General features: G+C 43.6%; 1 protein-coding gene across 3 annotated transcripts in view; it reads left to right on the top strand.

Moving 5' to 3' along the window:
* The window catches only part of LOC135568439 (uncharacterized), a 58,789-nt gene that overhangs the window by 4,291 nt on the left and 32,365 nt on the right, over positions 1 to 22,133 (top strand). The window contains exons 4-6 of one of the 3 annotated variants that reach the window (XR_010462620.1): positions 13,410 to 13,658; positions 13,966 to 14,073; positions 14,445 to 14,847. Coding sequence is in view for 2 of the 3 variants with exons in the window: in XM_065015221.1 (XP_064871293.1) it covers positions 13,410 to 13,658; positions 14,445 to 14,528; positions 15,941 to 15,996 (389 nt within the window). In the remaining variant the exon portion in view is untranslated. Of the gene's footprint in view, positions 1 to 13,409; positions 13,659 to 13,965; positions 14,074 to 14,444; positions 14,848 to 15,940; positions 17,491 to 22,133 lie in introns of those variants that run through there. The other 2 variants (XM_065015221.1, XM_065015222.1) reach the window with 2 other exon arrangements.

Here is a 22,133-nt window from a genome sequence, read left to right as displayed (position 1 = left end):
AGTTAACACACTGAACCCCGGGCCCCAGAGCCCGGCAGTTAACACACTGAACCCCGTGCGCCAGAGACATGGATGTTGATTCTGGCAGCCCCCCGCACCTCTCTGATTCAGAGGTTGGGTTAAATGTGGAAGACACACTTCAGTTGAATGCATTCAGTTGTACAACTGACTAGGTATCCCCTCTCCCATTCAGAAAGAATTTAGACCCCTTGACTTTTCCCACATTTTGTTTTCGTTACAGCCTTATTTGAATATGGATTAAATAAAAAAAATCCTCATCAATCTACACACAATATCCCATAATAACCAAGCAAACACCGGTTTTGGAAATGTTTTCACATTTTCTAAAATAAAAAAATAAAAAACAGTAAAACCTTATTTATGTAAGTATTCAAATCCTTTGCGATGAGACTTAACATTGAGCTCAGGTGCATCCTGTTTCCATTGATCATCCTTGAGATGTTTCTTCAACTTGATTGTTGTCCACCTGTGGTAAATTCAATTGATTGGAAATGATTTAGAAAGGCACACACCTGTCTATATAAGATCCCACATTTGACAGTGCATGTCAGAGCAAAAACCAAGCCATGAGGTCAACGGATTTGTCCATAGATCTCCATGAAAGGGAATATTCACAAGCTGGTAAAATGGCGGTGCCACTCGGTCTGCGTCAACGGACTTCAGTGCAGGAAGTGAGGATGCAGCAGAGACCATTTTTACGGTTGCACTACTGTTTTGAATCTAAATGTAACGACTCAGTTTTCTACATGTGTAATAATATTCAGACACATTTGTCCGTAGAGCTCCATGAAAGGATTATGTTGAGGCACAGATCTGGGGAAGGGAACCAAAACATTACTGCAGTGTTTCTTTAAAAACATTTTTTAAACCTTTTATTTAACTAGGCACGTCGGTTAAGAACAATTATTTTTTTTACAATGATGGCCTACCCCGACCTGACCCAGACTACGCTGGACCAATTGCCAGCAGCCCTTATGGGACTCCCAATCATGTCCAGTTGTGATATAGCCTGTTATCAAACTAGGGTCTGTAGGGATGCATCTTGCACTGAGATGCAGTGCCTTAGACCGCTGCACCACTCGGGAGCCCCTAGAAGCGTTGAAGGTCCCCAAGAACACAATGGCTTCCATCAATCATTATTTGTATCTATATTGTATTTTCTCTTTTCACCCCCAACCCAAAGAGAGATGAAAACATAACAACCAAACATAAAGAAATCCAATAATATAAATAAATAAAGTATAATATACAGTTGTAGATAATGAAGATTACGCTTCGACTAGAGCCAATATTCACATAAAATATAGAGAATATACAGATATACAGATTTACAGTTCCAATGCTTCTACAATATCACCAGTTTGCAAAAACACACAAAACAGATCCCAAATATTATGAAACTCTGGGGCTTTCTTTTTCACTATATAAGTACATTTTTCAAGAGCCAGGCTTGACGTTAATTATTTTAACCAATGACCAAGTGAGGGGGAACTGACATACTTCCAGTGGAGAGCAATTGAACGTCTAGCTTGTAATAGACAGAGGTCAAACATTTTTATTTTCTCTCCTATGTAAAGGGATATTATCTCTGTAAATATTTAGGAGGTATAGCTTATGGATTAGTGGTATTGGGGTAGAGGTCATCTCAGAGATCTTTGCTCCAAAACATTTATCTCAGCACATTCCTCCAGGCAATGATACAAGGTGCCTTGAACACACAGGTCTGGGGTATTCGGGTCAAATTTCTGAATCTTAACAACGGTGATATCGGTTCTCATTATCCAATTGTATTGCAACAATCCCTGGCGGGTGTTTGTTGTCTGTATTTGAGCTCTACAGCATCATACCCCAATACACTGTACATTTCCAAACCTAAAAGTTTTTATTTATTTATTTATTCATATATTTCACCTTTATTTAACCAGGTAGGCCAGTTGTGAACAAGTTCTCATTTACAACTGCAACCTGGCCAAGATAAAGTTAAGCAGTGCGACACAAACAACACAGAGTTACACATGGGATAAACAAACGTACAGTCAATAACACAATAGAAAAATCTACATACAGTGTGTGAAAATGTAGTAAGATTAGGGAGGTAAGGCAATAAATAGGCCATAGTGGTGAAATATTTACAATTTAGCATTAACACTGGAGTGATAGATGTGCAGAAGATGAATGTGCAAGTAGAGATACTGGGGTGCAAAGGAGAAAAAATAATAATAACAATGTTGGGTGGGCTATTTACAGATGGGCTGTGTTCAGGTGCAATGATCGGTAAGCTGCTCTGATAGCTGATGCTTAAAGTTAGTCTCCAGATGCAATGATTTTTGCAATTCGTTCCAGTCTTTGGCAGCAGAGACCTAGAAGGAAAGGTCAGTGAAAGGAGGAGTTGGCTTTGGGGATGACCAGTGAAGTACACCTTCTGGAGCGTGTGCTACAGGTGGGTGCTGCTGTGGTGACCAGTGAAGTACACCTTCTGGAGCGTGTGCTACAGGTGGGTGCTGCTGTGGTGACCAGTGAAGTACACCTTCTGGAGCGTGTGCTACAGGTGGGTGCTGCTGTGGTGACCAGTGAGCTGAGTTAAAGCGGGGCTTTCCCTAGCAAAGACTTAGAAATGCCCTGGAGCCAGTGGGTTTGGCAACTAATATGTAGTGAGGGCCAGCCAACGAGAGCATACAGGTCACAGTGTTGTGTAGTATATGGGGCTTTGGTGACAAAAAAGATGGCACTGTGATAGCCTCAGCAAATTGGATGTAGTCTATTTTGTAAATTACATCGCCGAAGTCAAGGATCGGTAGGATAGTCAGTTTTACGAGGGTATGTTTGGCAGCATGAGTGAAGGATCCATTGTTGCGAAGAATCATATAACACGGGACGAGATGTTAAAAACTGTCCATTGTGCCAATAGATGGAATGCACTCACATGAGATTTGCCGTGATGTTGACAGAGTGGCATGGGAGGTTTATTTCTTAGACTGGGGTAAGATGTCAATTTTGGGACACATCCTCAGTAGTGTGCCTTCGAATCAGTGGGTGTTTCGGCCTTTAATCACTAAACACCCTCATCAAAGGTGGCCAGCTAAAGGGTAATCAAGCCTTAGCTTGTGTCCCATGCCCAATTAAGATGTCCCACGGGACTATGCAAGGCAGGGGCGTCCTCTTCCCTGAGCCAACCATACAGCTGACCGCATACCTCATATGCCCTCCTCAAGTTGGAGGGATCTGAATTGGGTTCTCAGGTGGGGGTGGGGGTCATGAAGTTATAGCCCAGCAAGGGTCCTTCCGTTTGATCCAGATCCACTGGCTGCCTCTTTCAGCTGCTTGAGAAACTGCTCTGACGGTCTGCCGCAGAGCCTGTCCATGGATTCCAAGTTCTTTCAGCAACCTGATGATGGAAGAAGCCACGAATCCTCTGCATCCCACTTCAACTGGCCAGACCTTTGCATTCCAGCCACGCTGAGTTGCGTCTGCTGCCAACTCTGTGTAACGAAGTTTCTTACGCTCGTAGGCCTCTTCAACCGAGTTTTCCCACGGGACTGTGAGCTCTATGATGTACACAGCCTTTCGTGAAGGGGACCAGAGTACCATGTCTGGCCTAAGGTTGGTAGAAGCAATCTCTGGTGGAAAAATGAGTTGCTGGCCAATATCGACAAGCATCTTCCAGTCCCGGGCCATGGCTAGGTGTCCAGTTTCTGGCTTTGTAGGAGGATACTTGGGCCTTTTCTGTCCCTCCCGGATGAATGTTGTTGTTTTGACGGGATTGCTTGTTTTTGGAGGTAATGAATTGGTTGCACTCCTCTTGGTCTCAAGTGCTGCAGCCAGGCTCTTGAGGACCTGATTGTGCCTCCAGGTGTAGCGGCCTTGTGAGAGGCTGGTCTTGCAACCTGTCATTATATGCCTGAGAGTCGCTGGAGCTGGGCAGAGGGGGCAGGTCGAGTCCTCGCCATACCATTGATGTAGATTTTTTGGTGATGGAAGCACATCATAAACAGCTCTTATGATGAAGCTGATGTTGCTTGCCTCCATTTGCCAAAGCTCACTCCAGTTGATCTTTCTCCTCTCCAGGCCTTCCCACCGCGTCCATTGCCCTTGTTTAGCAAGAGAGACAGCCTTTGCACTTCTTGCAGTCTCCTCCTGTCTGCGCACCTCCTCGACCACCAGCTTCCTGCGTTCAGATGTTGTTGCCTTATGGAACGTTGGTTTGCTTGCTGCCAGGCCAAAGCCTCCTCTTCCATGCTGGATATTCCCCACAATGTCTTGGTGTCTCAGGGCTGATGTTGCTTGCTGCACAGCCTTGGATGATGTCCATTTCCGTCCAGTTTGTAGGAGAGGTGCAGCCTTGCTAATGGTCTGGTCTTTGGAGTCCTTCAATGTCATCTGAAGTCTTACTTTAGAGCACTTGTACTCCTCCGTTAGACTTGTAAGTGGTAGTTCAAGGACCCCTTTGCCATACAGGCCGATGTTACTCAGGCATCGTGGGACACCCAGCCATTTCTTCACGTATGAGGTAATGGTTCGCTCCATCTTCTCCACTGTTGTTATTGGGACCTCATAGACGGTGAGTGGCCACATTACCCGGGGAGAAGTCCAAACTGTAGGCACCAAAGCTTGAGCCTCCCAGGCAGTAGGGTCTTGTTGATGTTCTCAAGACCGTCGGCGATGTCCTGCCTTACTTGCTGCACTTGATCTTTATCCCGGAGGCTTTCGTTGTACCATCTACCCAGGCTCTTGATGGGTTGCTCAGACACCGTTGGTATCGGGTCATCTCCAATGCAGAACCTCACATCTTTAAGCTGTCCCTTGACTATAGAGATGCTTCGAGATTTGCTTGGCTTGATTTTCATCCGGGCCCACTTGATGTTATCCTGCAGTTTTGCAAGTAGCCGCCTGGTGCATGCTGCAGTGGTGGTCAGTATAGTCATGTCATCCATGTATGCTCGGATAGGTGGGAGACGGAGCCCTTCCTTAGTTCTCTCACCGCCGACCACCCATCTCGATGCCCTGATGATGACTTCCATGGCCATAGTGAATGCCAGAGGAGAAATTGTACAGCCTGCCATTATGCCTACTTCCAAGCGCTGCCATGTTGTTGTGAAGTCAGGTGTTGTGAAACACAATTGCAGGTCTTGGAAATAGGCCTTTACCAGTGTAGTGATGGGTTCTGGTACGTGGAAAATGTTGAAGGATTCCCAGAGGAGTTCATGGGGTACTGAGCCAAAGGCATTGGCCAGGTCGAGGAAGATGACATAGAGGTCTCTCTTGTCCTTCTTAGCGGTTTGGATCTGGTGCCAAATCATACTAGTATGTTCCAGGCAACCAGAGAAACCAGGAATGCCTGCTTTCTGTACAGATGTATCAATGTACTTGTTCCTTTCCAGATAAGTGGACAGCCTCTGTGCTATTATACTGAAAAAGATCTTCCCTTCGACGTTGAGAAGGGAGATTGGTCGGAATTGACTGATGTCTGTCGCATCCTTCTCTTTCGGGATTAGCACACCACCAGCCCTTCGCCATGCCTTTGGTATTATTTCCTTCTGCCACACTATCCTCATGAGCCTCCAAAGAAAGCGTAGGACATCCGGGGCGTTCTTGTAGAGCTTGTATGGTACTCCATTAGGACCAGGAGCAGAGGCCGCTCTTGCTCTTCGGACAACGTTCTCTACTTCCCTCCATTTTGGAGGGTCAGTGTCCAGATTGAATTCTGGTGGTTGAATAGGTGGGATGTCATGTGGGATGACTATCTGCTCATGCCTTTTCATGTCCTGGTGGACCTTTTCCAGATGTTCTTCCAGTTCAGGCTTTGGAGTTTTTAGGATTCCGCACTTTTCCTTTGCGAAGAGATCTTTGACAAACTTAAAGGGTTTTTTATAGAACCGTGTTCTTGAGTGTACCTTCTTCCTACGAAGTTTCCTTAAGTTTTCCGCTCTTCGCAAGGTTGCCAGCCGACATTTAATGTCTGCTTGGAGTAGCATGAGACCTTCTCTCTCTGCATCAGAGGCCTTCTTCCACTGCTTCCTCAGCTGCCTTCTCTCTCTGACAAGTATCTCGATCTCCTGCTGTCTCCTAGATTTGGCTGGCATGGGTGGTGTCTTGCCACTTCTCCTTTCGTTTACTCCAAAGCGCTCTTCTCCGTAGTGGTAGATAATGTCTCCCATCCTTTCAAGCTTTTTCTCTGCTGTTCCTACCTGTTGTTCCAAGATTTTTGTCAGGTCGTTGTTGATTGTTTCCCACTCTCTCTTTTCAACAGCTTTGGGCCACTTCACACTTGGTCTGTGCCCTTTGATCTTTTCCTCTTTTAGAGGTCTCTGTGGTTGGGTGAGTTCATCCACCGGCATTTCTGTGCTTGTGTTCTCCTCCTCAGTTACAGGGGTGCTGATGCTCTGCGAACTTTGGTTTGCGTCCCGTCGCTGTGCTTCATTCGACTGATTTGACTGGCTGCTTCGTAAGAAGTACTGGTCAATGCGAGGTCCCTGTCTCTGCTCTCCCAAGCACCTTTTCCTCCCTTGATGGATCCTTAACCCCCTTGCCGATGTTACTCTCTCCCAACCACAGCTGCACACCTGAAGTGTGTGTCCTGCTGCTGTTATGGTTGTCTCATGTGCTGTGTTCCTACTCGTAGTCGTTTCCGTTCCTGGGTCCGTAACCGTGTGATCAGTCGTTGAGCCATCTTGCGCCCCAGCTCTCGCAGGCTCTAGGGGTATGTTCCTTTGTTGACTTTCAGTAGCACTTAGCGGGTGTCTCCAACATACTGAAACAGCGTCGGAGACTGCCAACATGGGTAGCTAGCCCATGACAGCCCCAGTGGGGTCTATTCCCTCCGGTCAGCTGTCTCTCCAAGCTGTCACACAGACTTTCCTATGTTGTCAGCTGTCCTTTCACAGCAGTCACTGGACTGGTCCAGATGATCAGAATCATAAAACACGGGACGAGATGTTAAAAACTGTCCATTGTGCCAATAGATGGAATGCACTCACATGAGATTTGCCGTGATGTTGACAGAGTGGCATGGGAGGTTTATTTCTTAGACTGGGGTAAGATGTCAATTTTGGGACACATCCTCAGTAGTGTGCCTTCGAATCAGTGGGTGTTTCGGCCTTTAATCACTAAACACCCTCATCAAAGGTATAGGAAATAGGAAACCGATTCTAGATTTAATTTGGGATTGGAGATGCTTAAAACCGGTTATGGCAACTGGTTCCCCTCAGGGAACTCTTCTCCCCCCATTCAGCTGAAAAGGTGGCGCAGGGAATTCAAAAATATTCTTTAGAAATATTTAACTTTCACACATTAACAAGTCCAATACCTCAAATGAAAGATAAACATCTTGTTCATCTACCCATCATGTCCGATTTTTAAAATGTTTTACAGCGAAAACACAATATATATTTATGTTAGACCACCACCAAATCAAAGGGAAAACACAGCCATTTTTTCCAGCCAAAGATAGTCACAAAAGCAGGATTAGAGATAAAATGAATCACTAACCTTTTGAAAATCTTCATCAGATGACACTCATATGACATGTTACACAATACATTTATGTTTTGTTCGATCATATGCATATTTATATCCACAAATCTCGGTTTACATTGACGCCATGTTCAGAACTGCCTCCAAAATATCCGGAGGAATTATAGAAAGCTACGCCAGATAACAGAAATACTCATCATAAACTTTGACTAAAGATACATGTTCTACATATAATTAAAGATACACTGGTTCTTAATGCAACCGCTGTGTCAGATTTTTTAAAAACGTTACGGAAAAAGCCTAACATTGCAATAATCTGAGACGGCGCTCAGACGTAAAAGTATTTCTCCGCCATGTTGGAGTCAACAGAAATACGAAATTACAACATAAATATTCCCTTACATTTGATGATCTTTCATCAGAATGTAGTGCAAGGAGTCCCAGTTCCACAATAAATCGTTGTTCTGTTCCATAATGTCCAATACTAGTGTCCAATTAGCTGCATTTGCTATCACTTTCAGCTCACGTGTCCAAAAACTAACTGACTGGTCAAACTAAGTAGAGAATCAATCTTCAGGATGTTATTATCATATATATCCAACAACGTTCCAACCGGATCATACATTTTCAGCTGCAGCCAAATGTAACTGCGGTAGCACCCACAGAGAAATGCGCCACAGGAAAATGGCATTCTGTCAGGACACTTGACTATTTCCCCTCCCATTCGGTCAAAGTTCACAGCAAATGCTCCATTCCACTTTCGACTGAATGAGGACATCTAGTGGAAGGCGTAGGAATCCATATCTTGTTGGGAAAGGAGGGGGCGATGACGTCAAAGTTGCCCCACATTCAGAATTTCACTTCTTGTTTGGAAGATTGCCTGCCCTATGAGTTCTGTTATACTCACAGACATAATTCAAACAGTTTTAGAAACTTCAGAGTGTTTTCTATTCAACAGTAAGAATAATATGCATATATTAGCAATCCAGGACAGAGTAGGATGCAGTTCACTATGGGAATACAATTCATCCAAAGTGAAAATACTGCGCCCTATCCTCAACAAGTTTAATGTGAGTCTGGAAGGAGAATTTACAGTCTAATCAGACACCTAGGTATTTGTAGTTGTCCACATATTCTAAGTCAGAACCGTCCAGAGTAGTGATGCTCGACGGGCAGGCGGATGCGGGCAGCGATTGGTTGAAGAGCATGCATTTAGTTTTACTTGCATTTGAGAGCAGTTGGAGGCCACGGAAGGAGTGTTCTATGGCATTGAAGCTCGTCTGGAGGTTAGTTAATACAGTGTCCAAAGAAGGGGAAGAAATTTACAGAATGGTGTCTACGTAGAGGTGGATCAGAGAATCACCAGCAGCAAGAGCGACATCATTGATGTATACAGAGAAGAGAGTCAGCCCGAATATTGAACCCTGTGGCACCCCCATAGAGCCTGCCAGAGGTCTGGACAACAGGCCCTCCGATTTGACACACTGAACTCTGAGAAGTAGTTGGTGAACCAGGCGAGACAGCTGTTTGAGAAACCAAGGCTGTTGAGTCTGCCGATAAGAATGCGGTGATTGACAGAGTCGAAAGCCTTGGCCAGGTCGATGAAGACGGCTGCACAGTACTGTTTTTTTATCGATGGCGGTTATGATATCGTTTAGGACCTTGAGCTTGGCTGAGGTGCACCTGTGACCAGCTCGGAAACCGGATTGCATAGTGGAGAAGGTACGGTGGGATTCTAAATGGTCAGTGTTTTTTTTGTTAACTTGACTTTCGAAGACGTTAGAAAGGCAAGGTAGGCCTACACGAAACACAGCCCTTATTTTAAGTGTTTCTAAAATCCTCTGAGAAAAATGAATGGTGAAAAAATGATTGGAACCATTTCCTTGTTTGACTGCTAGGTTTTATGGGTATTATGATTTATACTCTATTGGTATGCAGCTACCCGATGCTAGAGGGGTGTGGAGACACGTGGGGCAGCAGGTAGCCTAGTGGTTAGCGCGTTGAAGCCTTCTGGAAGATTTGATGGAGAAGATGGTGGACCAGAAAATAAGGAGAGTAGTGGAATATGTTTTGAGTGAATATGGAATGGAGGATCACACAGAGCCTTTAGAAGAGCTACAGGAGGAAAGCGAACGTGACAAGAGGATGAATGAACTGCGATGGACAGTGCTATGATGACCCCTGAGAAGGAGCTGAGTGTACAGGGAAGTTGAGTTGGTGAAGTTACCTCGGAGTGGACTCATAATGATTTCTCCGATATCCAGAGGGAGCGGGTGCTCCGGATTTCGCGATTGGGGACAAGAATTTGGACTCTAATTGCTCTCTGGAACAGGGCGGCAATTGAAAAGAGTGATAATGGGTTTAGGTTTAAGTGTTGAGGAGGAGCAGTTGAAATGGAAGATTCCAGGTGTCTGTGATGCCAGTCTTTTGGTGAGTAGTAGATCCAGTGTAGAGCTTTGGGAAACAAGAGAATACTTTGTCATCTGTACTTTTGCAAATGTGTATTAATTATGTATCAATGAATTGAATGTATGTAGGCTGTGGAATCCCTCACACCAGTACAGTAGGTGGAGGTGTATGCCGCTAAAAGTTGGATGCGATCCTCCAACCAAATCCCAAAGAAGAACACAAATGCACATCACTTGACCCGTATGGAGAATGTGAAAAAGGGCGTTGTTTATCTCTATTATTGATGTTTAATGAAGAGTATCTACCACCCTATGTAAAGCTGGGATATATAAGATACCCCATAAGAGAGTTGGTGTAAAACCTGATGCACGTAAGAAATATTAAGGGTTTGGCCACATGTCAAATGTTTGCAGACAGACATGTTTTATTGAAGAGTTTGTGAATGTAAAATGTTGCATCTGTGATGGGGATCATATTACTGAATTCCCAGAGTGCCCTGTTAGGGTGACTGTACAGCAAATCTCCTATGTGGAGGTGGTGAAGAGAGTTATAGGGGCAAGAGGCCACAGTTCTATAGAAGATATGGTGGTGGATGCACCTCAACCAGTTGTAAATGTTGTACATCAATCAAGTGATCTGAATACACTTATTGTGAAGGTGGATGTTTTTAGTATTCATAGCCACAGTTATTAATTGTACTGCACATGAAGTCCAAGAAGCTGGACATCATTATATCTGCAGCTGAGAAGTTTTTGGGCCTCCAAGACTACAAGGACTACTGTCACCAGATAATGTTCTGCTCTTACAGGATCCTTCTCAGCCTGTGTAGGGACCTGATTAGAACAGAAAAGCTGGCTGATTTAGTTTAATTTATATTTCCTTATTATAGTTTGTATGATAAATAAAACTGTATGCACAGAACACACATATTAATGCAACATGTAAAGTGTTGGTCCCATGTTTCATGATGTGAAATAAAAGATTCCAGAAATGTTCCATTTACATCCCTGTTAGTGAGCATTTCTCCTTTGCTAAGATAATCCATCCACCTGACAGGTGAGGCATATCAAGAAGCTGATTCAATAGCATTATTACACAGGTGCACCTTGTGCGGGGGACAAGAGTGGCTAGTAGGTACCTTGGCAGCAGCCACTGGGGATCCCTGATGTCAACAGAGTGCCCCATGGTGGGGTTATGGTATGGGCAGGCATAAGCTACAGACAACGAACACAACAGCATTTTATCAATGGCAATTTGAATGCACAGAGATACCATAACACAATCCTGAGGCACATTGTCCTGCCATTCATCCACCTCCATAACCTCATGTTTCAGCGTGACAATGTGCAGCCCCATGTCGCAAGGATCTGTACACAATTGAAAATGCTGAAAATGTCCCAATTCCGTGGCCTGCATACTCAGACATGTCACCCTTTGAGCATGTTCGAGATGGTCTGGTACGACGTGTACGACAGCTTGTTCCAGTTCCCTCCAATATCCAGGAATTTCGCACAGCCATTGAAGAGTGGGTTAACATTCCAGATGCCACAATCAACAGCCTGATGAACTCTATGTAAAGGAGACGTGTCCCAGAGGAGGCAGCAGCAGCTACCCATTTCTCCAGTGCTTATTGTGGAAATTGGGAGGTGCTGGAACCAAAAGGGAGCTTAAGAGGGGGGTTGACCTGGGGGGCTCTGAGGTACCAGAACACATAAAAAACAAATGACAGACTACTTTGACACTGACAAACTGAGAATCTGAGATCAATATAAACGACCTTGTCTCTAATCCATCAGTAGCCTAGGCCAGGTGTGAGGAGAAACACATTGTACAATATGAGGAATTCATATGCCACAGGGTAGGATACCTAATCCTGGCAAATGGGTCCCGGAAACAAAACTGAGAGGTGCTGGAGGATCCGGCAACAAATTAAGCATCACCCTTCTCATATAATGGGGTAGGGCCATCCCAAGAATCCCTGAATGCACGGATGGTTGCACCAAAGATACTTTATAACTAAACCTAGATAGACTGCAACCAGTAATTTCCGATGTGAACAGATGAGTCATAGCGGGCAGAGCCAAGCACGACTTAGCGAGATCTTATTGGCGCGTTCTAGAACACATCTGCATATTTCTGTTAGGCAATGCCTCCTCTGTGAAGTGCTCATGTGTAATTACTCAATTCGCCTTTACATTCCTTCTGAACAATTTTTTTTTTTAAGTATACTTTTGCAAAGGGTAAAGTCTACAAAACTTAGTCCACTCTGTTCATAACAGATTTTGAACAGAACTATATTAAGATCAGATGTTTCATTGATTAAAACATTTGCAGAATGTCGGCCAAAATCCATCTCGTTCCATCTTCTCCCACTGCCGGCCAGTGGGCTTCCTCTCACCACCATATTTGATAGTGAGTGGAAACGCTAAGCGGATTCTTCACATTTATACATCTGGTGAAATATCTGTCTCATTGTTCAATCTGTAGCTGCACTGTGGTAGTGGGGGAACAGGAAGTTCCGGGCAGGTACACACCATTCTTCACAATAAAGAAAGCGGCAGAACTCTAATGTTAAGAACATAACATTTGTGTCCTTTTCTATTTATTACTACAGGTATGTAATAGCATGCTTAAACTTCCTATTATTAGAAGAACATGCAAGGTAACAAATCCTTTAAGGTATTAACATGTTTGGTAAAGGGTTGATGTGTTATTTTTGTGTCAAACCAAGTGAAGAACGTGATAACTCTTTTACAAGCCACATAGACTTTGGGTTTGTCTGAGTGGATGTACATCCTTTTCTCAAGGTCATTTCATAAATAATCAATTTATTTGAGATTTCTGAGCTCGTTTTGTATGTTATTGGTTTTATCTCAAATTCACGAGCTGGGAAAACCGCAGCGTCCTCTCTGTCTGCGTCAAAAATACATTTTTATTTGGTCATTTTCAGACACATTCCATTTCTATCTTTGTCTATAAATTGTTAATATGATGTGAACGGGAAATACAATTGGTTTTGGATTTGAAATAATACAGTGAAGTGAAGGTTATTCAGGAAAATAGTGCTGCCTTAAACATACTGCAACCTTGTACGAAATGTTTTTTGAGTCATTTATTAATTTGTGTAAATCCAAGAAATCTACTATAAGTTAAGTTTAGTTACTTTGTGTAGCGTGTACTTTGTCTAATTTGAATTCATTAATTTTTTGTTGTCAATGCTTACCTACCTGATCTATTGAAATGAGATGGACAGGAGCTCACTGGAGCTGAGTACCAGCATCTCAATGTTCTACTGCTTGAGCTCATGTTCCTCTTATAGAATATTAACTCAACAGTATTGTGGAGCTCCTGCATCTAAATATAAACAGTACCGGTACCTATTTCAGTCCAAGTTGAGCACTGAATTAGATAATTGACCACAAAAAAATGAATATATTTTAATAGAGAATGAAGAAAGTTCCAGAACTGTCAAGACAACTTTTTGTGTCTGTTTCTCATTGTTACTACAGGACGACTAGAATTAAGTCTGAGGCCGGTAACATCAATAGTGAGGACAAACCCAGCCTGCCTCTCTCCTTCCACACTGAGTCCAAACCTACAGTCACTGGGTTCTGATTGTGACAGTGGAGCCCAGTTTGCACTGCAGGATCCACAGATAGCATCAGTGAAGCTGGAAGACTGCAGTCAAACACTGGAGCTGAATGTCAACATGAAAGATGAAGAAGAGGAGGAGAAGATTGGGACATCTGTTTCTCATGGTAAGAGCAGGTTCTGTTATTTATTCGAACTTCCCACTGTGTATGAAAAGTTGCAGTAGAACTGTTTCATGATGAACTGTTTCAATGAGAAGGTATATGTTATTTCATGCGACTGAGACTTGCCTGGTTTGACACCAGTAAAGGGAGTGTTTTATTCACTGGTCTGTCTGGAGTGATCAGAGAGGAGACTAAAGAAGGGAAGATGACAAACTGCCAGTGTTTTAAAGTTCTATGAAATTAGTATTTTTTTAACCTTTTATTTAACTAGGCAAGTCAGTTAAGAACAAATTATTATTTACATTGTCAGCCTACCCCCGGCCAAACCCAGACGACGCTGGGCCAATTGATCGCTAACCCTAAGGGACTCCCAATCATGGTCGGATGTAATACAGCCTGGACACTAACCCTTGTGATAGTGAGTGGATGATATTGCTCATAATTGTCATGACTTTCACCCACTTTTAAAACAGTTTATTCCCTTTTGTATTGAACAGCCTACTGATATGAATACATATGTTACCCGGTACAGCCAGAAGAGGACTGGCCACTCATTTGATTAAAATCTTCATTGGTTTCTCTCTACGCTTCTTCCTAGTTTCCTGCTTGCTGGGGAGTTTTTCGTGGCCACTTCTACATCTGCATTGCTTGCTCTTTGGGGATTGAGGCTGGGTTTCTATAAAGCAATTTGTGACAACTTCTGATGTAATAAGGGCTACATAAAGGGCTACATAAAATAGATGTGTATATCACACCAACTGACTGGTTCTTCTGATGTTGTTCACACAGGAGACCGTGTTGAGACATTCTCTACATCCAGAGAGCAACAGCAGGAAGATCACAGAGCGAAGAGGTCTCACCACTGCCCACATTGTGAGGAGATTTTCCCATTTCTGTCAAAGCTTAAAATACACCTAAAAATACACACAGGGGTGAATCGGTATTCCTATACTGATGGTGGGAAGAATTTCACATCATTAAAGGCTCTGACAGTTCACCAGAGAGTGCATAGAGGAGAGAAGCCTTACTCCTGCTCTGACTGTGTAAAATGCTTCACAACATCAACTGAGCTAAAAGTTCATCACCGAACACACACAGGAGAGAAGCCTTACTCCTGCTCTGATTGTGGAAAGAGTTTCTCTCAACTGGGCACCTTAAAACAACATGAACGTATACACACAGGAGAGAAGCCTTACTCTGCTCTGACTGTGGGAAGAGTTTCTCTGTACTGGACCACTTAAAAACACATGAACGTATACATACGGGCGAGAAACCTTACTCCTGCTCTGACTGTGTAAAATGCTTCACAACGTCAACTGAGCTAAATGTTCATCAGAGAACACACACAGGAGAGAAGCCTTACTCCTGCTCTGATTGTGTAAAATGCTTCACAACATCAACTAGGCTAAAAGTTCATCAGAGAACACACACAGGCGAGAAACCTTACTTCTGCTCTGACTGTGGGGTGAGTTTCTCTCTACTGGGCCACTCACATGCAAACACACAGGAGAGAAGCCTTACACCTGCTCTGACTGTGGAAAGAGTTTCTCTCTACTGTGCCACGGGATACACACAGGAGAGAAGCCTTACTCCTGCTCTGATTGTGTAAAATGCTTCACAACATCAACTGGGTTAATAGTTCATCAAAAAACACACAAAGTTAAGCTTTACCAGTTAAAAAGACACCATGGTAAAAATAAAGGAAATAGGCCCCTGATCTGACTAGAAAATGTTTTAAAACAACAGCTGAGCTAAAAAGTCACCAGAGAACACACATAGGAGAGAAGCCGTACTTTTGCTCTCATTGTGGCAAGAGTTTCTCCCGATTGGGTAATGTAAAAACACATCAACGGATACACACTTGAGAGAAGCCTGATCACTGCACTGACTGTGAGAAGAGATTCTACAGACTGGGCCATTTAAAACGACACCAATGTATACATAGAGAGAAGACTCATCAGTTCTCTCAGACCAGCTAAGATTTGTCACTCCACTTAATTATCATCTCATTAAGTAATTGGCAACGTTGAATTGGATCAAATGAAGAAAGAGCAGAACACTCTATTGTAATCATATTGTTTCTCACTGTGAGAGAACTGTGCAGAGGAAATGGAGTGTTATAGAATGTTAACCTCTCTTTACTTTACTGATCAGTGTGCACCTGGTCAGTTTGTGTGTTTTGTTAGCTTCTACTGCAAAGATATTGAGCTGACCTTGGATTTGCCCTTAAGGTAGAATATCCTCTGTGAAGCTGGTTGACTGGGTGGTACTGCTTCCCTCTGCAGGTTTCTGTGGGAAAGAGCTGGAAGACACAACATGTACAGAGTGTACAAAACATTAAGGACACCTGCTCTTTCCATGACATAGACTGACCAGCTGAACGCTATGATCCTTAACTATTTAGTTTTTGTGTATTTATTATGGATCCTCATTAGCTTTCAGCAAAAATCAACAAACTGCTATTGCAGTGGGCTAAGGAATGAAAACACTGGACACTAGAAAATTGGAAACATACTGCCTGGTCTGATGAATCCCTGTTCCTGCTGTTTCATGCTGATGGGAGGACTGGGGTATGGAGGAAACCACGAGTACATACATTCAGTGCTGGAAAAAGTACCTTAATAGAAAATTACTAAATTAAAAGTGAAAGTCACCCAGTAAAATACTACTGGAGTAAAAGTCTAGAATCAAATCAAATCAAATCAAATATTATTTGTCACATACACATAGTTAGCAAATGTTAATGGGAGTGTAGCGAAATGCTTGTGCTTCTAGTTCCGACAATGCAGTAATAACCAACAAGTAATCTAACTAACAATTCCAAAACTACTGTCTTATACACAGTGTAAGGGGATAAAGAATATGTACATAAGGATATATGAATGAGATACAGTAGATGGTATCGAGTACAGTATATACATATGAGATGAGTGTAAACAAAGTGGCATAGTTAAAGTGGCTAGTGATACATGTATTACATAAGGATGCAGTCGATGATATAGAGTACAGTATATACGTATGCATATGAGACGAATAATGTAGGGTAAGTAACATTATATAAGGTAGCATTGTTTAAAGTGGCTAGTGATATATTTACATCATTTCCCATCAATTCCCATTATTAAAGTGGCTGGAGTTGAGTCAGTGTCAGTGTGTTGGCAGCAGCCACTCAATGTTAGTGGTGGCTGTTTAACAGTCTTGATGGCCTTGAGATAGAAGCTGTTTTTCAGTCTCTCGGTCCCAGCTTTGATGCACCTGTACTGACCTCGCCTTCTGGATGATAGCGGGGTGAACAGGCAGTGGCTCGGGTGGTTGATGTCCTTGATGATCTTTATGGCCTTCCTGTAACATCGGGTGGTGTAGGTGTCCTGGAGGGCAGGTAGTTTGCCCCCGGTGATGCGTTGTGCAGACCTCACTACCCTCTGGAGAGCCTTACGGTTGAGGGCGGAGCAGTTGCCGTACCAGGCGGTGATACAGCCCGCCAGGATGCTCTCGATTGTGCATCTGTAGAAGTTTGTGAGTGCTTTTGGTGACAAGCCGAATTTCTTCAGCCTCCTGAGGTTGAAGAGGCGCTGCTGCGCCTTCTTCACGATGCTGTCTGTGTGAGTGGACCAATTCAGTTTTTCTGTGATGTGTATGCCGAGGAACTTAAAACTTGCTACCCTCTCCACTACTGTTCAATCGATGTGGATAGGGGGGTGTTCCCTCTGCTGTTTCCTGAAGTCCACAATCATCTCCTTAGTTTTGTTGACGTTGCGTGTGAGGTTATTTTCCTGACACCACACTCCGAGGGCCCTCACCTCCTCCCTGTAGGCCGTCTCGTCGTTGTTGGTAATCAAGCCTACCACTGTTGTGTCATCCCGCAAACTTGATGATTGAGTTGGAGGCGTGCGTGGCCACGCAGTCGTGGGTGAACAGGGAGTACAGGAGAGGGCTCAGAACGCACCCTTGTGGGGCCCCAGTGTTGAGGATCAGCGGGGAGGAGATGTTGTTGCCTACCCTCACCACCTGGGGGCGGCCCGTCAGGAAGTCCAGTACCCAGTTGCACAGGGCGGGGTCGAGACCCAGGGTCTCGAGCTTGATGACGAGCTTGGAGGGTACTATGGTGTTGAATGCCGAGCTGTAATCGATGAACAGCATTCTCAAATAGGTATTCCTCTTGTCCAGATGGGTTAGGGCAGTGTGCAGTGTGGTTGAGATAGCATCGTCTGTGGACCTATTTGGGCGGTAAGCAAATTGGAGTGGGTCTAGGGTGTCAGGTAGGGTGGAGGTGATATGGTCCTTGACTAGTCTCTCAAAGCACTTCATGATGACTGAAGTGAGTGCTACGGGGCGGTAGTAGTTTAGCTCAGTTACCTTAGCTTTCTTGGGAACAGGAACAATGGTGGCCCTCTTGAAGCATGTGGGAACAGCAGACTGGTATAGGGATTGATTGAATATGTCCGTAAACACACCGGCCAGCTGGTCTGCGCATCCTCTAAGGGCGCGGCTGGGGATGCCGTCTGGGCCTGCAGCCTTGCGAGGGTTAACACGTTTAAATGTCTTACTCACCTCGGCTGCAGTGAAGGAGAGATCGCATGTTTTCGTTGCAGGCCGTGTCAGTGGCACTGTATTGTCCTCAAAGCGGGCAAAAAAAGTTATTTAGTCTGCCTGGGAGCAAGACATCCCGGTCCGTGACTGGGCTGGATTTCTTCCTGTAGTCCGTGATTGATTGTAGACCCTGCCACATGCCTCTTGTGTCTGAGCCGTTGAATTGCGATTCTACTTTGTCTCTGTACTGACGCTTAGCTTGTTTGATAGCCTTGCGGAGGGAATAGCTGCACTGTTTGTATTCGGTCATGTTACCAGACACCTTGCCCTGATTAAAAGCAGTGGTTCGCGCTTTCAGTTTCACGCGAATGCTGCCATCAATCCACGGTTTCTGGTTAGGGAATGTTTTAATCGTTGCTATGGGAACGACATCTTCAACGCACGTTCTAATGAACTCGCACACCGAATCAGCGTATTCGTCAATGTTGTTATCTGACGCAATACGAAACATATCCCAGTCCACGTGATGGAAGCAGTCTTGGAGTGTGGAGTCAGCTTGGTCGGACCAGCGTTGGACAGACCTCAGCGTGGGAGCCTCTTGTTTTAGTTTCTGTCTGTAGGCAGGGATCAACAAAATGGAGTCGTGGTCATCTTTTCCGAAAGGGGGGCGGGGCAGGGCCTTATATGCGTCGCGGAAGTTAGAGTAACAATGATCCAAGGTTTTTCCACCCCTGGTTGCGCAATCGATATGCTGATCAAATTGAGGGAGTCTTGTTTTCAGATTAGCCTTGTTAAAATCCCCAGCTACAATGAATGCAGCCTCCGGATAAATGGTTTCCAGTTTGCAAAGAGTTAAATAAAGTTCGTTCAGAGCCATCGATGTGTCTGCTTGGGGGGGATATATACGGCTGTGATTATAATCGAAGAGAATTCTCTTGGTAGATAATGCGGTCTACATTTGATTGTGAGGAATTCTAAATCAGGTGAACAGAAGGATTTGAGTTCCTGTATGTTTCTTTCATCACACCATGTCTCGTTAGCCATAAGGCATACGCCCCTGTTCTTACCAGAAAGGTGTTTGTTTCTGTCGGCGCGATGCGTGGAGAAACCCGTTGGCTGCACCGCCTCGGATAGCGTCTCTCCAGTGAACCATGTTTCCGTGAAGCACAGAACGTTACAGTCTCTGATGTCCCTCTGGAATGCTACCCTTGCTCGGATTTCATCAACCTTGTTGTCAAGAGACTGGACATTGGCAAGAAGAATGCTAGGGAGTGGTGCACGGTGTGCCCGTCTCCGGAGTCTGACCAGAAGACCGCCTCATTTCCCTCTTTTTCGGAGTCGTTTTTTTGGGTCGCTGCATGCGATCCATTCCGTTGTCCTGTTTGTAAGGCAGAACACAGGATCCGCGTCGCGAAAAACATATTCTTGGTCGTACTGATGGTGAGTTGACGCTGATCTTATATTCAGTAGTTCTTCTCGACTGTATGTAATGAAACCTAAGATGACCTGGGGTACTAATGTAAGAAATAACACGTAAAAAAACAAAAAACTGCATAGTTTCCTAGGAACGCGAAGCGAGGCGGCCATCTCTGTCGGCGCCAGGAGTAATAAGTATTTGATTGTAAATATACTTAAGCATCAAAAGTAAAAGTATGAATAATTTCTAATTCCTTAAAATTAAGCAAACCAGACTGTACAACTGTGTTGTTTTTTATATATTACGGATAGCCAGGGGCAGACTCCAACACTCAGACATAATTTACAAACTAAGCATTTGTGTTTAGTGAGTCCGCCAGATCAGAGGCTGTAGGGATGACCAGGGATGTTATCTTGATAAGTGTGTGAATGAGACTTTTTTCTGTCCTGCTACTCATAAAAAATGTAACGAGTACTTTTGGGTGTCAGGGAAAATGTATAGAGTAAAAAGTGCTTTATTTTATATTGGAATTTGGTGACATAAAAGTTGTCAACAATATGAATAAATGTAATATGTATATAAATAGTAAAGTACAGATACAACTAAAGTAGGTCTTTAAATAATTTATTCTTATGTACTTTACACCACTGTATGCATCCATGCCATGTGTCAGCATTGCAGGCTGGTGGTGTGATGGTTGGGGTGTGTTTTCAGGGCACACATTGGGCCCCTTGATAAAAGTTGAACAATGTTTGAATGCCACAGGATATCTAAAGAATCATTGCCAATCAGGTGCATCCCTTCATGGCAGCAGTTTATCCATCTGCAAATAAAAAAAAATCATCAGGATTACGCCACAAGGCTTGTCCAGGAATGGTTCCAAGAACATGACAGCGAATTCAGTTTACTGCAGTGGCTTGACGAGTCACCAGATCTCAATCCAATTGTTAATCTGTGGGAGGAGATGGAACAAGCTATTCGGAGTATAGATCCACTCCCAGCCAACCCAACACATCTGTGGGAATCATTGGAGTCAACATGGGTCAGAATCCCTGTGGAAAGCTCTCAACACCTTGGACATTCTATGCCCCGATGAATTGAGGTGGGGTGCAACTCCTAATGTTTAGTGTATATCAGAAAAGATGGTGTGATGATCTGTTTTCAGCATTAGTTTGGGTGGATCATTTAATATTACTAAACAACTTTTGTTTAATGATGAACAGGCTATGAATCATCTAATTGTGTTTATTAAATTGTATTTTAATAGTAGATTCATTATTTTAGTCATTGATGACGAATGTATTTGAATAACAATTGAAGTTAATTGATCTGGCGGCAGGTAGCCTAGCGGTTAAGAGTGTTGGGCCGGTTGCTGGTTTGAATCTCAAGCCGACTAGGTGAAAAATCGGTCATTGTGCCTTTGAGCAAGGCAATTAACTCTTATTTGTCCTGTAAGTTGCTCTGGATAAGAGCATCTGCTAAATGACAAAAATGTAATGAAAAATGTTTGTACATGAATTTATGCTGCTTTTCTTCTCTTGTGTAATTAAATGAAATAAACTGTTTAAAGTGAAATACTGTATATACAATACACAACATTACCACTTTGTTTACCCTGGTCAGAGGGACAGGACCATAGTAAACTAGATTATGTAACTGCTGCTGTTAGTAGCCTACAGTTTCCATGTAATACAGCATGTCAGATCACTAATGATTAGATGTACAGGCTGCTACATTTCTGCAAGAGTTTTTGCTGGTGTCTATCGGGAGAGATGTATTATCATGCTGACTAAAGAAGCTACTAGAGGGAAGTGGAGAGTGCGCCTTGAGCTTTGTGTGTTGTGCCCGGCCTGCCCGGCATGGTCAAGAGAGGCAAAGGGCATGCAGCAGCACTCCGAAGTGAAGACCTGTACAAAATTGTATGATTGTAGTACAATGAAAAAAATATAGCATGGTATTTTCCTGGAATGGTAGTGACCAAAAAACTATATATTTTCCATTGTACTGGGCCCAGGAACATAGAAGAAACTGCCAGATGTGTCATAATAGCCTGGAAGTAAAGCTGCACTGGGACACATTTGAAATGGAATACATTGAATACATTCAGCAGGGTGGAAACAATCACAGTAAAACATGATTTAAATGTATTGTTGGAAGGGTTGTGGTCACCATTCATGTAATACATTAAATGGTATTGGGGAGCTATTTCATAGGGTTTTCATGGGTACATTATTTACCCATTTCAATCTTATACCAACTAACCCTATGCTTGGTGTGACTGTTATGGACAGAGCAGACCATCTGATATGCCCCTAAATATTGTAATATGCAACCTGGAATTAACACGTAAGAGGACCAGTGCTTCTACAGTGAATCACATCTGTGCTGTTTGAGAGAGATGTTAGACTACATTGTATTGTTGTTTCCTCTTCTGGGTGCACTGGTGGGCAACAATATAATTTCAATTCACAGAGACAATGAATATTTCAAATTTAGCCCTATATCCACACGTTTGAATTATCCTATTAACA

The sequence above is a fragment of the Oncorhynchus nerka genome, unplaced genomic scaffold (assembly GCF_034236695.1).
Source record: "Oncorhynchus nerka isolate Pitt River unplaced genomic scaffold, Oner_Uvic_2.0 unplaced_scaffold_1612, whole genome shotgun sequence".
Classification (NCBI taxonomy): domain Eukaryota; kingdom Metazoa; phylum Chordata; class Actinopteri; order Salmoniformes; family Salmonidae; genus Oncorhynchus; species Oncorhynchus nerka.
Note: the sequence above shows the minus strand (reverse complement) of the source record. Positions and strands in the feature narration are given on the sequence as shown.